The sequence below is a fragment of the Peromyscus californicus genome, unplaced genomic scaffold, assembly GCF_007827085.1.
Source record: "Peromyscus californicus insignis strain IS unplaced genomic scaffold, ASM782708v3 Scaffold_19__1_contigs__length_69161282, whole genome shotgun sequence".
Lineage (NCBI taxonomy): Eukaryota > Metazoa > Chordata > Mammalia > Rodentia > Cricetidae > Peromyscus > Peromyscus californicus.
The window spans coordinates 8767794-8782359 of NW_026294491.1; the positions used below are offsets into that span (position 1 = coordinate 8767794).

At 43.4% G+C, this 14566-nt stretch overlaps 1 protein-coding gene across 3 annotated transcripts in view; it reads right to left on the reverse strand.

Annotated features, from left to right (window-relative positions):
- The window catches only part of Hsf2bp (heat shock transcription factor 2 binding protein), a 139269-nt gene that overhangs the window by 88443 nt on the left and 36260 nt on the right, over nucleotides 1-14566 (reverse strand). For all 3 annotated transcript variants that reach the window (XM_052744537.1, XM_052744536.1, XM_052744535.1), the window contains exon 8: nucleotides 5622-5725. In XM_052744537.1, coding sequence (XP_052600497.1) covers nucleotides 5622-5725 — 104 coding nt within the window. The remainder of the gene's footprint in view (nucleotides 1-5621; nucleotides 5726-14566) is intronic.

A 14566-nucleotide genomic window follows, 5' to 3' on the forward strand; every position in this document is an offset into this window, starting at 1 on the left:
TGGCTCCCAACTCACACACTGGAAGATGGACCACAAGGAGACCTACAGAAGGTTCTCACATGAGATGATGGTGGCTCGGAACAGGGAGGAAGTGGTAGCTACTACTCTAATCCCAGGTACAATTTGAAAGCACAATCAGTAGGACTCCAAACAAACTAGATCTTGGTGTGACAGATTAGAAAGAAATCAAGAGTTTCTGGGAAGTTTTAAACAGCCTGATAAATTGAGAAGGAAAGTTGCAATTCAGTGGGACTGGGAAGACTCTGGGTAGAGCTGGTGTGGAAAAGATTAGAGTTTGGTGTAAACACTGGACGTGAATGTCCATTGGATGTGCATGTGGATTCATCAAACAGCTGACTATGAGACTGGAGCTCTGGAGGAAGGAAGGTCTGAGCTAAAGACACATTCTGTAAAGCTTGCTGTGCTTCAGATCACTCAGAGAAGTAGATGAGACGGGGTGTGAACGCCATGTGCCCATCCAGCACCGTATCCTCGGGCAGGGAACGCAGCAGCACAGCCGCAAGTGGGACTCCAGCACTAGTCCGCATTAGCAGTTACATAACTCGCGGTCACCACCCAAACACACATGGTCCTCATCAGCGATTTGCTGGAGTTCTGTGCCAGTTCTGTGGCTTAAGAGGAATGTGAAGAATTTGGACCCAGCCTGGGAAAAAGGCAGCCACGTAGATGAACAAATGAAAGGAAACAAAATCCAGCAAAGGTTAGAGGGAACGAGATGAGCTTCCCAGAGATAAGCACAGCAGCAACTGTTCTCTGAAGCAGAGGGTCTGACAACTCAGAAGTGACTTGCTTAAGTCAAGCAAAGTAAAGGGAAACAAGTTTCCACAGGCTCCTTAGATCAGACACAGGAGGGAGAGCCGCCACCTGCTGTATTAGGGGTAAGACCCTGAGGTGGACCCCACTGCAGAGATCAGAGAAGTGAAGTTCTAGCAGATTAGATCAGTTAACCAGTACAAAAGCTTCAATTCACATCTGTGTAGTGAGTCTAAAGCTGCTCTCTTTAAACTCATCAAGCGCCGTAATGGGATTATATGATAATGCAGGAACTGATTTCTGAGTTAGCAAGTTCTTTGCTTCAGACCTTTCAAAAATTATTAGAATCTTAAAATCGAGTACATTTTCACAAATTGGATCTACTTAATGACAAAAGAGTATAGGCAGCCAGTCTTCAAATTCTTTCCTGGCACAAGGTCACAGGGTCAGGTCCTGAGAGCAACAGCACACTCACCATACACAAGCAGTGCAGTTTCCCAGGCAGCCAGTGTGCTTCTGTTTCTCTACTTCATGATAATACACATTCTCAGCTTCCTACACTTCAGGGCAGGGCTGGGGAAGCAGCTCAGTAGCAGACTTGCTGAGCACACCTGCAGCCCCAGGTTGCAGTACTGGCAGCAACAAAAACAAACTTACAACACACATTAAATTCTAAAGCATTTAAAATTAAAGTGACATAAAATAGACATACATAACTCAGAGGTTAAGTATCTGGGACTTGAGTCCAGCATGTTTTGTTTGAAAGCCATCAAGTGAGATGAGCTTGCAATAGATCCCAGGATCTGGGTGTGCTTGCTGTGTTCAAAGAACAGGAACTGTCTTCAAGGACAAGAAATCCTGGGAAGCCCCAGTAGCAAAGTGGTATATTAAGATACCTTGGGAACCACCCCCATTTTGTCCATGACCCAAAGTCAAGGCAGGAAGTCTACCGGCGTCAGAGAACACCCAAGAGAGAAGCAGAAACTCAGCTGAAGTGCTGAGATTCTCACTCACCCCACCAACACTCCGAATTAGCACAGCTAGGGCATCAGAGAACACTTAGCTTCATCTCTTCCTTCATGAACAAGCAAACAAATCACAAAGGCTGCTGGAGGGTCACTGGTGCAAACTGGATTAAACAGAGCCAGGCATACTGATTGAGAGCAAAAGTCTCTGCAAAACCAAGCAAAGCCAGTTCCAGTGGCTACTAAAGCAGGCCATCTCCAGAATGGAGGTTTATGGCCCTGACTAGTGCCTACAGAGCAGCTAGGGTAAGGGACAGGGCCATGCAGCAGGCAATCAGGGCTCAAACCCAGCTCCACTGCCACACAGCTCTAACCTCCAGCAAGGCACTTGGCCTCCTTGCCTGAGAAACAGGCAGCAATGCCTTGCCTTACAGGAGACTGACAACAATAATCAGTACATATGTGGTCTGTGTAGAGCAGCAGCAGCTGCTGCTCAGTTGGGACTTCCTCTTCAATTCTCTTCTCCCTAACCATCTCCCCTAGCCCTATAGGCTAGTACTGTGGACCTGCACACAGACACTAAGGCCAGGAATCACCTGGTTTCATGATGTATTCTCAACAGAAAACAAGCTGTTTAGTTGAGTATCCAGGCCTGGGGCATGTGGCTCTAAAGCTCCCTAACTAGACCTTAAGCTGTGGAAGTCTAGGGTTTCACCCTACTTGGAGGTTGACAAGCTATATGCTATATTTTGAAGGATGCTGATAGTCAATACACTGCTGTCTGAGAAAAAACTTCTTAGTCATAGCTACAGCCAGAGTTACCCATGTTTGAGCTGGTTCATGATCCAATGCCACAGACTATGCACATGACATAGACTACATCTCAGTACAGGGACCCCAGGCTCAGAGAATCCACATCTCTTCACATGGATAGTAGCATGCCTGGCCTGTGCCCTGGAGTTAAATATCTTCATTACAAAGGTGCCAATCACATTCTGCTCTGGAGGGAGAGAATACCTCTACACCCACTGCAAGGATGTTCACTCTACACACATCCCTCAAATGATAGCCAGAAGCCAATGAGGTCAGTTCACCCTGTCCCTAGGACATACAGACACAGGAGAATTCCCTACACATCTGGGCTACTGGCTTAGAAGACTTAATATTGCTAATATGTCGAATCTCCCCTAAATAAACTACTGATTCAACAGACTCCCAATAAAATTTCTAAAAGGGTTTCTTTTTAGTATTAAGTGACACATTTATTCTCAAATTCATGGTAACAGCCTTAGAAACAGCCAAAACAACTTGGAAAAAAGGAATCTAGTTAGAGGATTTATGCTTCTTCCTTTTTTTTTTTTTTTTTTTTTTTTTTTGGTTTTTCGAGACAGGGTTTCTCTGTGTAGCTTTGCGCCTTTCCTGGAACTCGCTTTGGAGACCAGGCTGGCCTCGAACACACAGAGATCCGCCTGGCTCTGCCTCCCGAGTGCTGGGATTAAAGGCGTGTGCCACCACTGCCCGGCCATTATGCTTCTTTTTAAAAAAGAATTTTTAATGATTTATTTATTTTTATTTTATACACACTGGTATTTTGTCTGCCTACATGTCTGTGTGAGGATGTTGGATCCCCAGGAAATGGAATGGCAGACAGTTGTAAGCTGCCATGTGGGTGCTGGGAATTGAATCCAGGTCCTCTGGAAAAGCAGCCAGTGTTCTTAACCACTGAGCCATCTCCAGCCCTTGAGGATTTATGCTTCTTAAGATGACAACACCATCAAGATTGATTCGAAACACATGAAAAGATGTTCAATACTATTAGGTCTTAAACCTGGAACAAATGGCTGAGGTGCCTATTTAACATATCAAAGTAGACCCTGGCTACCAGGTTTCCCCAGCATCCCTCAGTCCCTACCTGTTATAGGGTCCTGGCTGATATGCCCTGCACCCTACCCTACCCTTCCCTTCCCCCAGCTGCTTTTCCCTATACAATCCAGCCATTTTGGCTGCGCTAGCCTTTATTTATTTATTTATCTATTTTTTATTTTTATTTTTTTCACTCTTTTGGCCTTTGGCCTCTTGGTCTCCTGGCTCTCCCCTCCCACATCTCGTCACATGGCTCAAGGTCATGGTCATTCTGGCCTCTCCCAGATGTCTCTGCCTCTGGCAATGCTCTTCCTCATATCTACAATAAATCTTTGCCTCTACCATACCTAGGAGCAGTTATATCCTCCTTTTTATTCTTTTTTTTTTTAAGATTTATTTATTTATTACGTATACAGTAGTCTGCCTGCATGTATCCTTGCAGGCCAGAAAAGGGCACCAGACCTCGTTATAGATGGTTGTGAACCACCATGTGGTTGCTGGGAATTGAACTCAGGATCTTTGGAAGAGCAGTCAGTGCTCTGAGCCATCTCTCCAGCCTCCCTCCTTTTTATTTCTTTGTTTCATTCAAACACTATTAGTAATAATGAAACAATGAGGTACCAAGACATTGTTATTGGATATCTAAACCTAAACAGTATGAGCAGACCAAGAACTGTGAGGACAAGCAGCTGATACTATACCTCTGGTGGGGATGTGAATGGCAGAGCAGTTGACAGTTTAAAAACATGAATATGCCTCTTCCATCTGACCCAGCCACTCTGTGCCTAGGATCCACCCAAAAGAAATGCCAGCACATCTCCATGCACAAAGAAGACTCCAGCATCTATGTCTGTAACATGTCAAAGCTGTATAAACAACCCAAAAGGTTCATCTACATAACTGAACAGTGTGTAACAGGAAGCAATGAACTAGTAAGATACAACAATCACTATAGAAAATAGAAACTAAACTGGGCGACGGTAGTGCATGCCTTTAATCCTAGCACTCAGGAGGCAGAGGCAGGTGGATCTCTGTGAGTTCAAGGCCAGCCTGGTCTATGAAGTGAGTTCCAGGACAGTCAGGGCTATTACAGAGAGAAACCCTGTCTTGAAAAAAAAATAAACAAAAGAAAAAGAAATAGAAACTAAACTACAATGTAGAAAAGAGGCTCTCTGGAAAGTCAGGGGCAGGTGGGAGAGAGGGGAACGTGCCTTGTGGGATGATGCTTTTGTTACCTTGACTATGGTAAGGTAGATATTTATACTCAAATGATCAATTTTTCATTTAAGATATATACAATTATTGGATCTCAATAGAACTGTTAGAAAAAATATATTCATACCAAGAGTAATTAAAGTTCAAAAACATTAATTTGAATTGTGAAAAAATGAAAATTCCATTTTTTGTCATTTGAATATTTGAATGACAGGTATACTTTTTAGGCTTTATGATTATGAAGAAATTGGGACAAGATTTTGGGCTAAATTAGTGGTAAAGGTAAACAAGAAAGGAAGCAATAAGAAAAGTTTTACTTTATTTACAACTTTGAAGTTACATCCATATGCAACTTCATGTGTCTCCCATTTCATTTTGCCCAGACTTCTGGACTTTTCCTTCCATGTCCACCACATATCTACTAATCTGTTTTTAGAGAAGGAGCAGGTTGGTGCTGATTCATAAAATGATCTTTGTGTCAAAGGTCACAATTAAAACTAAAACCAAAAGGTGAGAAACATAACTAGGAACCACTAACATGTCAACTGGCTTTCTAGAGTAGGAAATCACAAAGCAGGGACAGGCTTTGAGAACCCAATGTCTGAGGGTACCAAAGCTTGAAAGTTGCCAACCATGAAGAGTATCCTCTTCCATCTCTAGAAGCCACTCCAACAAAAGAGAAAAGCCATTTTAAATAGTAAACACTGTAAGATAATGGCTCCTGATTTCTAATACACCAATACCTCCTCCAGCTGTGGAGGTAGAGCATATGACTATACAAGAACATAGCTGAACACTCCTTACCACTTAAAAGCCATCGCAGCAAAGGGATAAATCCAGGACTCTCACTGATGTATTTCAAGCCTTTTGAATTGATGCTCACATTGTACAGGGACATCAGCATTAGACTGAAATGAAAAAGAATACAGTGTTGACTTGCTGGGCTACCCACATAGTATTTCCCCTTGAATTCATGCCCTACTCTGAAGGACATATTTACATCTCAGATGACCAACTATAGCATACAGGTAGAACAATTACAATGTGGAAGACATGTTTAATGGTTTTTATCTGCAGAAGGCCATAACATCAGGGGAAGCTTTAGCAATAACATTGTGACACTATCTTCTGTGTATAGAACCACAGGCAGAAGAGTCTCATGGGAAACCTCACAACCCTATTTACCAATGTTTTAGCCCTTGTAGTACCAAGCCTGTATTTATATTCAGGCAACTTCTCAGTTTATATGTGTACTGTGTTCTAGAGGTTCAGTGAAGCCATCTAAAGTCTATTCATAGTTCTTATCCAAGGAATGCATGGTGGTCTGAATGGGAATGGTTCACAGGCTCCTATGTTTGAATACCTGGTCCCCATTTGATAGAACTATCTGGGAAGGATTAGGAGGTGTGGCCTTGTTGGAGGAAGTGTCACTGGGAGCAGGCTTTGAGGTTTCAAAAGACTTGTGCCATTCCCAGTGTGCTCTCTACTTCCTGTTTGTGGGTTGAGATGTAAACTCTTAGTTGGGGCTCCTTTGCCATGCCTGCCTGCTGCTGCTGCCATGCTCCCCACCTTGATGGCGACACTCTTATCCCTCCTGGACCATAAGACCCAAATTCCTTTTGTAAGTTGCCTTGTTCATGGTGTCTTATCACAGCAACAGAAAAGTAACTAACAGAAGTTAATACCAGGGAGTGGACTATTTGCAGTGACATTTAACTATCTGGGTTTGGAGGATGTGGAAGGCTCAAAGCTCAAAGTTTCAAACTTCGGGGTAGAAAAATGGTTGAACATCATAAGCAGAGTTTAATGAGTCATCCTAGCAGGAGCTTGGAAGACAGCGCTAAATGCAACAAGGATTACGGAGGTCCAGCTCAGGGGGTTTCACAGGGGAACAATATTAGCAACAAGGCTAGAGAACATTCTTGTGATATTTTGGGCAAAAATGTGGCTGCTTTCTACTCTCATCCTAAGAACTTGGCTGAGGCTAAACTGAAAAGTAATGGACTAATTTCTTTAGCAGAGGAGATTTCAAGGCAGCCTATTATCAACTCTGTCTCATGCTTATTATATAATCACTCTTATGCAGGTCTACAATGAGAAAGAGCAAGCAAGGCAAAAAGAAATAAAAATGCACAGTTTGAAGAGAAAAAGAACAACCAGGAAATGTAATGTTGGAACCAATGCTTGTGCTGAAAGAGGTAAGAAAATTAAGAAAAATCCTGAATCACACTGGAATAAAGGGAAGGGTATGCTGTGGGATGTTCTGTATGTTAAATGTGTTGCTCTGATTGGTTAATAAATAAAACACTGATTGGTCAGTAGCCAGACAGGAAGTATAGGCAGGACAAGGAGAGAAGAGAATTTTGGGAAGTGGAAGGCTGGGTCAGAGAGACGCTGCCAGTCACCACCATGAAAAACGAGATGTAAGATACCAGTAAGCCACGAGCCACGTGGCAAGGTATAGATTAATAGAAATGGGTTAATTTAAGATAGAAGAACTAGATAGCAAGAAGTCTGCCACAAACTGGCCATACAGTTTGTAAGCTTTATAAGTCTCTGTGTGTTTACTTGGTTGGGTCTGAGTGGCTGTGGGACTGGCGGGTGAGAGAGATTTGTCCTGACCATGGGCCAGGCAGGAAAACTCCAGGTACAAGGGTATTCTCAGGGAAAGACTCCACTCAGATACGCTTCTGGGTGTGAAAGAAAAAAGCCTAAGGAATGTTCTGCTCCTGAAAAGGAATGGCAAATCAAAGTTGCTGCAAATGTGATTCTAGAGGGCCAAAGCTCACCCCAAATTGGTAGTCATCATCATGTGGTGCTAGCTTTCATGCTACGAAGGACACACCAGTAAAGGAATCATGGACTCTTCCTCTAGAGAATCCCTAGAGTCCCTCACAGGCTGGCTAACCTGGAAACCACAGCAGCAAACAAGAGACCCTGTCTCAGAAAGATGGAAGTTGAATCTCAACACCTGAAGTTATCCAATGACCTCCATATGTATGCCATGCCACGTATATGCTCACATTTACATGCATATGTGTGCTCCGTGACATGCACATGCCTGTACTCCACAGATATCATACATGCACACACAGAGATGAAAGGCTAGATAACAGCTGGGGTGTAATTCAGTGGCAGAGCACTACCTCGCATGCCAAAGCCTTGGGTCTCAAGACAGCACTGGAGGGAAGGCTAGACAAACTCCATGTACAACCTTCTGACACAGGCACACGCAGTCACGTGAACCTAAAAGCTGCAGTGCCTCTCCTATTTCCTTCTGCCCACATTTTTTAGTCATAAGACTTCATTTTAAAATTGCAGTGAGCTTGTAGGAAATGATCAAGTCAAAAGTGGGAGGTGAGTACAGACCATGACAGGTTCCAGAAGCTGAGAGCTTCCATTACAGTGCTTTCACGTGGAGAGACAGAAGAAAAGCCAGGCAGACACAGATGCAGTCACAGGACATGCTGAGAACCAGAAAAGAACACACTTTCAAGCCTGGCACGAACCCATGCAGTCAGCAAGCCTGAAACACTCACACCCCAACAACTTAAGATACAGTAGGCCCAGAAAGGGAGACTCCCCAGTCTTCCTGGGCATAAAAAATCAACCAGGTCTTCCAAGAAGTGCAGACACAGTCCTAACAAATGTGGGTTTGTATCAGAGACCACTGTATAGTGCATGAAAAAATCAAGACTGCACAAATAATAGCCAGCATAAGGAAAGAGCCAGAGCCAATAGTTTTCAGACATTAGAGGTAATCAACTGCAGAACAGAAAACAGATATGCTAAGTAAAAATATTGCTACTTTTGGGTTTTGGGTTTGTTTGCTTTGTTTTATTTTTTTAAAACAGGGTCTCACTATGTAGTCCTGGGTGAGTTGGAACTAGAAACTCAGATCAGGCTGGCCTGGAATTCACAGAGACCAGCCTGCCTCTGCCTCCTGAGTGCTGGGATTAAAGGCATGCGCCACTATGCCCAGTAGTAAAACATGACCAAGAAGCTAGGGCTACTTTTATGAACCACCAGGCAAAAAAAAAAAAAAAAAGAATAGAACCTAGGTTGGGGAGATGTCTCAGTCTGTAAAGTGCTTGCTATGAAAGTATGAGCACCTGAGCTCAATACTAATCACCCACATAAAAATAAATAAAATATAACCATAAAGAACAATTGAGGAAGACACCTAACAGCAACTTCTGGTCATGAACACACACATACACAAACAGGCACATACACATATACACACAAAAATCTTTTTAACAAACCTAATAAAAATGAAAACCATAAAGACTGGAGAGATAGTTTGGCAGTTAAGAACACTGGCTGCTCTTGCAGAGGACCTAGTTCAGTTCCCAGCACTCATGTAGAATAGCTCACCATCATATATAGCTCTAAGAAATCCAATATCCTCTTCTGAACTTCACAGACACCTGTACTCAAGTGCACATACCCACCACAGACACATAATTTTTAATTAAAAAATAAAATCATTTTAAAAATAAACAAACTGTAAGTTTCAAGAGTACCTGGACACATGGGAAAAAAGCAACACTAAACAAAAACAAAGCAAAGGAAAAAAGATGAATGAGAGTAGCTAGAAAGAGAAATTCCAACTTTCTTTCAATGAGGGCTCCATGAAGGAGCCCCAGAAAAAAAGTGTTTCAAAACGTAAAGCTGAGGAAACAACCTTCAGATTAGAACAAATACAGACCTACACACATCACAATCTGACCACGGTATACAAAAAACAGAGAGTGTTCCAAAGTGTCAGAGTAAAAGACAGTATCTACAAAAGACATCCCATTGAAAGGTGGACTCTCAGCATCAAAGGCAGAAGTCAGGACAGGGGAGGTAGCTTAATTGTGCAAGTCCCAAGACCTGTCTGAATCTCCATAATCCACATACAGCGGGACACGGGTGCTATGCAGCAGCTCCCTCCAAGTTGGTCTTCCAGCTTGGGGAGCAACTTCTTAGGGCATAGGATGTAAAGGGAAAAAGAGACACAGGATATTCTAGAATGTGATGTTTACCAGGAGGTAAAAAGACAGGATGTTTTGGGGGATAGTGGCTAAAACACTTCATTCTGCAGGGAAGCCCATTAAGACAGGAAGCAAACAATCCAAAATAGCTTCAGGAAGTCCCTGAAACTGACCAGACTCAGTAGGCCCCTTCTTCCCCAAGAGTATATAAACATTAAGAATGCTGAGAGTCACTCTCAGAAAGCCAAGCTGCAAAGACAACTCTGAAAGCAGCCCAGCCACTTGGAAGAAGCAAGAACCAGCTGTACTATCTAGAAGAAATAAAGACTGGCTGAACTGCCTGGAAGGGGCTCAGCCCACCTGAACAACCTGGAAACAACACTCCCCATCCTGTTGAGCACCTGCAGGCTGTGCAGTATGCTTCAGGTTTCCAGTTTGGTGAGCTGTCACCATGGTGGAGTGGGCTTTGGTGATACAAATGTCTTTGGGTCATTTCTGCTCCTATAAGTAACCCATACTCCTGTAAGTGACCTCAATAAAACTCACTGGTTCAATGAGTTGGACTTTGATGGCATCTGTACTTTGGTCCACTGTGGATTCCCTAGCTGGAGTGAGTAGATGTGTGGATTGTATCTCTCAAGAAAGATCTGTCATGCAACAGTACATCTGTAACCCCAGCATTCGTATAAAGAATCTCTAAAACCGTGGGCCAGCCCCACATACATCAGAAAGAAAAAAAGACACCCTATCTCAAACAAGGTAGAAGATGAAAAATGACTTAAGCCTCTATGTGTACACTGTAGTATGCTTGCCCACATCCACACACATGAACTTGCATACACATGCACTACACACACACACACACACACACACACACACACACACACACACACACACACACACACTGTACACACAGTTTTTCTTAATGGATATCAGAGGTAAGGCAATGTGTTCTTTCAAGGGAACAGAAGAACCACTGTAACCTCAGAATTAAAAGCTCACCAAAAATATTTTCAGCAAATACAAAAGAAATCACAAGAGATTTTCCCCCAAAACAAACCTGAACTACAAAACTTTGAAGGATGAACTTCAGAAAAAAAGAAAATGACCTCAAAAAAATGTTCTGAGCTACAAAGAGAAATGGGCAAGGGCACCATGGTCCAGGGATACAAACAGGGAAGAAAACACTGGTGGTAAAGGCGGTAATAATAATGTCTAATGCTGGGACTAGCCTTCTTCCAACAGAGCAGGACAAAGTCTACAAACACACGTGGACCAGGATGTAAGAACTGAGTCATTCTGAGGTCCTTCTACTGTCAGAAGAGAAAGGCTTTCATTACTTTCAAGTCTGCACCAAACATATCCAAGCACACTTTTTTTTTTTTTTTTTTTTTTTTTTTTTTTTTGGTTTTTCGAGACAGGGTTTCTCTGTGTAGCTTTGCGCCTTTCCTGGAACTCACTTGGTAGTCCAGGCTGGCCTCGAACTCACAGAGATCCGCCTGGCTCTGCCTCCCGAGTGCTGGGATTAAAGGCGTGCGCCACCACCACCCGGCTGTCAAGCACACTTTAATGGGAGCTAATCACTGAGGCAGAGAAGCAGAGGTCAACTTTTAATACCCTAGGGAGAAAAATAAACTCAGACGAGAAAGGCATCAGAAGTAGAGTGAAGGAACAAGAAAAGAAAACAAGGAGGAGATGAAGACATTGAGGGAAAAACTCAAATAATCCTAACAAAAACAAGACAAGATGGAAGGAATAAAGCCAAGGACTTCAATAGTTGAAAATGTTAGCAGGCAGGATTATTTTGCCAAAAGGCAGATTATTGGACTGGATTACATCACCACATAACCATGTAACACACCTAAAACAAAAGTTCACACAGAGAGTGTAAGTAAAGGAATAGCAGAAGATACACCAAGCAAACACTAACAGAAAGACAGACTGAGGCAGCAAAATTAATAAGCTAAATACAGAGCACTTTCCAGACAAGGAGGGTGACTGCAATGCCAACACCCAGGTCCTCAGGAAGCCATCATTCTAACCTGGCAGGTATCTCGACTGGCTCCTCAAAAATGTGTAATGGCAAGCTGGTGGTGGCGGCGCACGCCTTTGATCCCAGCACTCAGGAGGCAGAGGCAGGCGGATCTCTGAGTTAGGGGCCAGCCTGGGCTACAGAGCAAGGTCCAGGACAACTAAGACTACACAGAGAAACCCTGTCTCAAAAAATTAAAGTGCAATGGCTCAACAGGTAAAGGCACTTACTTCCAAATCTAATGACCTGAGTTTAATCCCAGGGACCCAACACTCCCACAAATGTCCTCTGACCTCTGATCGTCACATGCATGCTGTGGCACATACATATGTATGTGTACCCACACATTAAATGTCACTACAGTTCTTAAATACATGCCATATTAAAGTATGTCAACAGACCCACAAAGCAGCCAGTGCACAGCAGCAGGCTCTCACGGTACCTGGTACATTACACTGACTCTCTGATTCACTATGCAATTAAGTTTAAAAATTTTTTAATTGCTTTGAAACAGAATCTGAATACACAGCCAGGGCTGTCATCCTCCTGTTTTGGACTGATGTAAAAATTATTTTTTCAAGTAAGTTTTAAAACTCCAAATAATATTTGGAAAATTAAAATAATGTCTCTGGGCTCGAGTGATCACTTAGTAGTTAAGAGCACTTGCTGCTCTTCTAGAGAAAGAGTTCAGTCCCCAGCATCACTTCGGGCCACTCAGAACCACGTGGAACTCCAGGGGATCCGACAACACCCTCACTCAAGTATACATACCTACACATACAGTTTAAAAAGTAATTTTCCCCTCCCAGCTACAAAGAATGTCTCTATAAAAATAAGCTAAATAACTTACTAGGAGTAAAATCAGGCAACAGTTAGAATAGAAGAATAATGAATACACAGCATAAAAATTTTAAAGTAAAGCTAGTAAAACACATACAGTTTGGGGTGGGGGGGAAGTCGAAACTTTATGAGCAGCAGTAATGGTAGTCCAGGTTGCATGGCAACAGCCCTCTCATTTGTAGTACTATGAATTCTGGACACGATGAAAGAACACTCTCTTAAGAGGATCTGTGAGCAACACCTGCCCCCCCCCCCACCGCCACAAGGAAAGAGCACTGCATGAGACAAAGAGGGCAGCTCTCAAGCAAGCCTACACAGTGCAAGGTAAAAGACAGAGCTCAGGCTGCCCAGAGTGCAGGCAAAGGAGGAGAAGACAGGGGAGGCTCCCCAGCAGAATCACCTAGTGCACATGACAAGTGTCCTGAGTGCACAGCTGGCCAGAATCACATCAGAGACTGAGGCAGACGCTGAGACACTGAGAAGAGGGAGTGCTGCAAATGAAGGATGAGGAGCAGTGACTTGCTAAAACAAACATCAGCTCTCTCCAGGAAAATACAGCAGAGCCCAGAGGCCCTTCACATATCCTCTGCAAAGGCCAGCAGACAGGCCATCAGATATTTAACTAGCAGGGACAAAGAATATGTAGAGAGCTGAGTACTTCCTTTCGGCACAAACGTAAAGAACTGGCAAAATGCTCTATGGCCATAATTTTTTAATATAATAATTAATATAAAAATTCTGGGAGGGCTACAAGTTTATAAATAAAGGTGGAATGGGCAACAGCACCATGCCAGGATGTACTGATGCAGTCTATTTAACGAGATGAAGGAAACGAGGGCACATGCATACACACCACAGACAACACCTACTATACTTTTCTGACGGAATGCCGGGCTTCCCCAGGACTTTAGTCTGAGAAAGGCGGGCTCTTGGCTTGTCTTTCCCATATCACAGACTAGCACATGCATACAGAAAGAGAGTCACACCAGTAATTGAAAACTTCAACAGGGCACAATGCACACAGACAAGGTCTCCCTTCTTCCCATATGTCCATAGACAATTTTCAAAGCAACAGCAATACCAGGAGTCAGAGAGACAAAAGACACCAGCACTTTCCAGAGCAGTGTCTTAGTTCAGTTTTCTATTGATGTCATAAAACATCATAGCCAAAAAAACTTGAGGAGTAAATGGTTTTCAACTCTCAGATCATACTCTGTTGGAGGTGAGGGCAGGAACTCAAACAAGGCAGGAACCTGCAGGCAAGAACTGATGCAGAGGCCACTGAGAGTTCTGCCTGCTGACTTTCTCCTCCTGGCTTGATCAGTTTGCCTTCTTGTAGTATCCAGGATCATCAGCTTAGCAGAGGCACTGCCCATAGAGAAAAGGGCTCTCCCACATCAATCGTCGATCAAAATAATGCACCACAGCCTTGCCCACAATCAACCTGGTGGGGGCATTTTTTCAACTGAAATTCTGTCTTTCCAGACCACTCTAGCTTGTGTCAAGTTGACATAAAGTTACCAGCACAGCAGGGATTCTCAGTCCTCCCACTCCCAACAGGCTGCAGGCCATCTGAGTTTCATTAGCAGTATCACAAGGACTACAAAGTTGCCCACTAATAAACTATGTGGTAGGCTTTTGGGCTGCTCAAATGCAGTGCTCTTGGAGAAGTCAGCCCCGAGACCCGGCTTTCCTGGAGTCTCTCCTCAGTATCTCAAGAAGGGGAAAGTCTGTACCTCAGGTCACAAACACACAATCACAAGCCTTCCATCTTAAACTATTGTTACCAATTGCTGCTTTTATAAAGGTCACAAGAGTAGGCCTGAGTAACATCAAGAGCCACACTGTGACCCACCAAGCTCAAAACATCTCTCAAACACTTTTACAGAAAAGAGCAT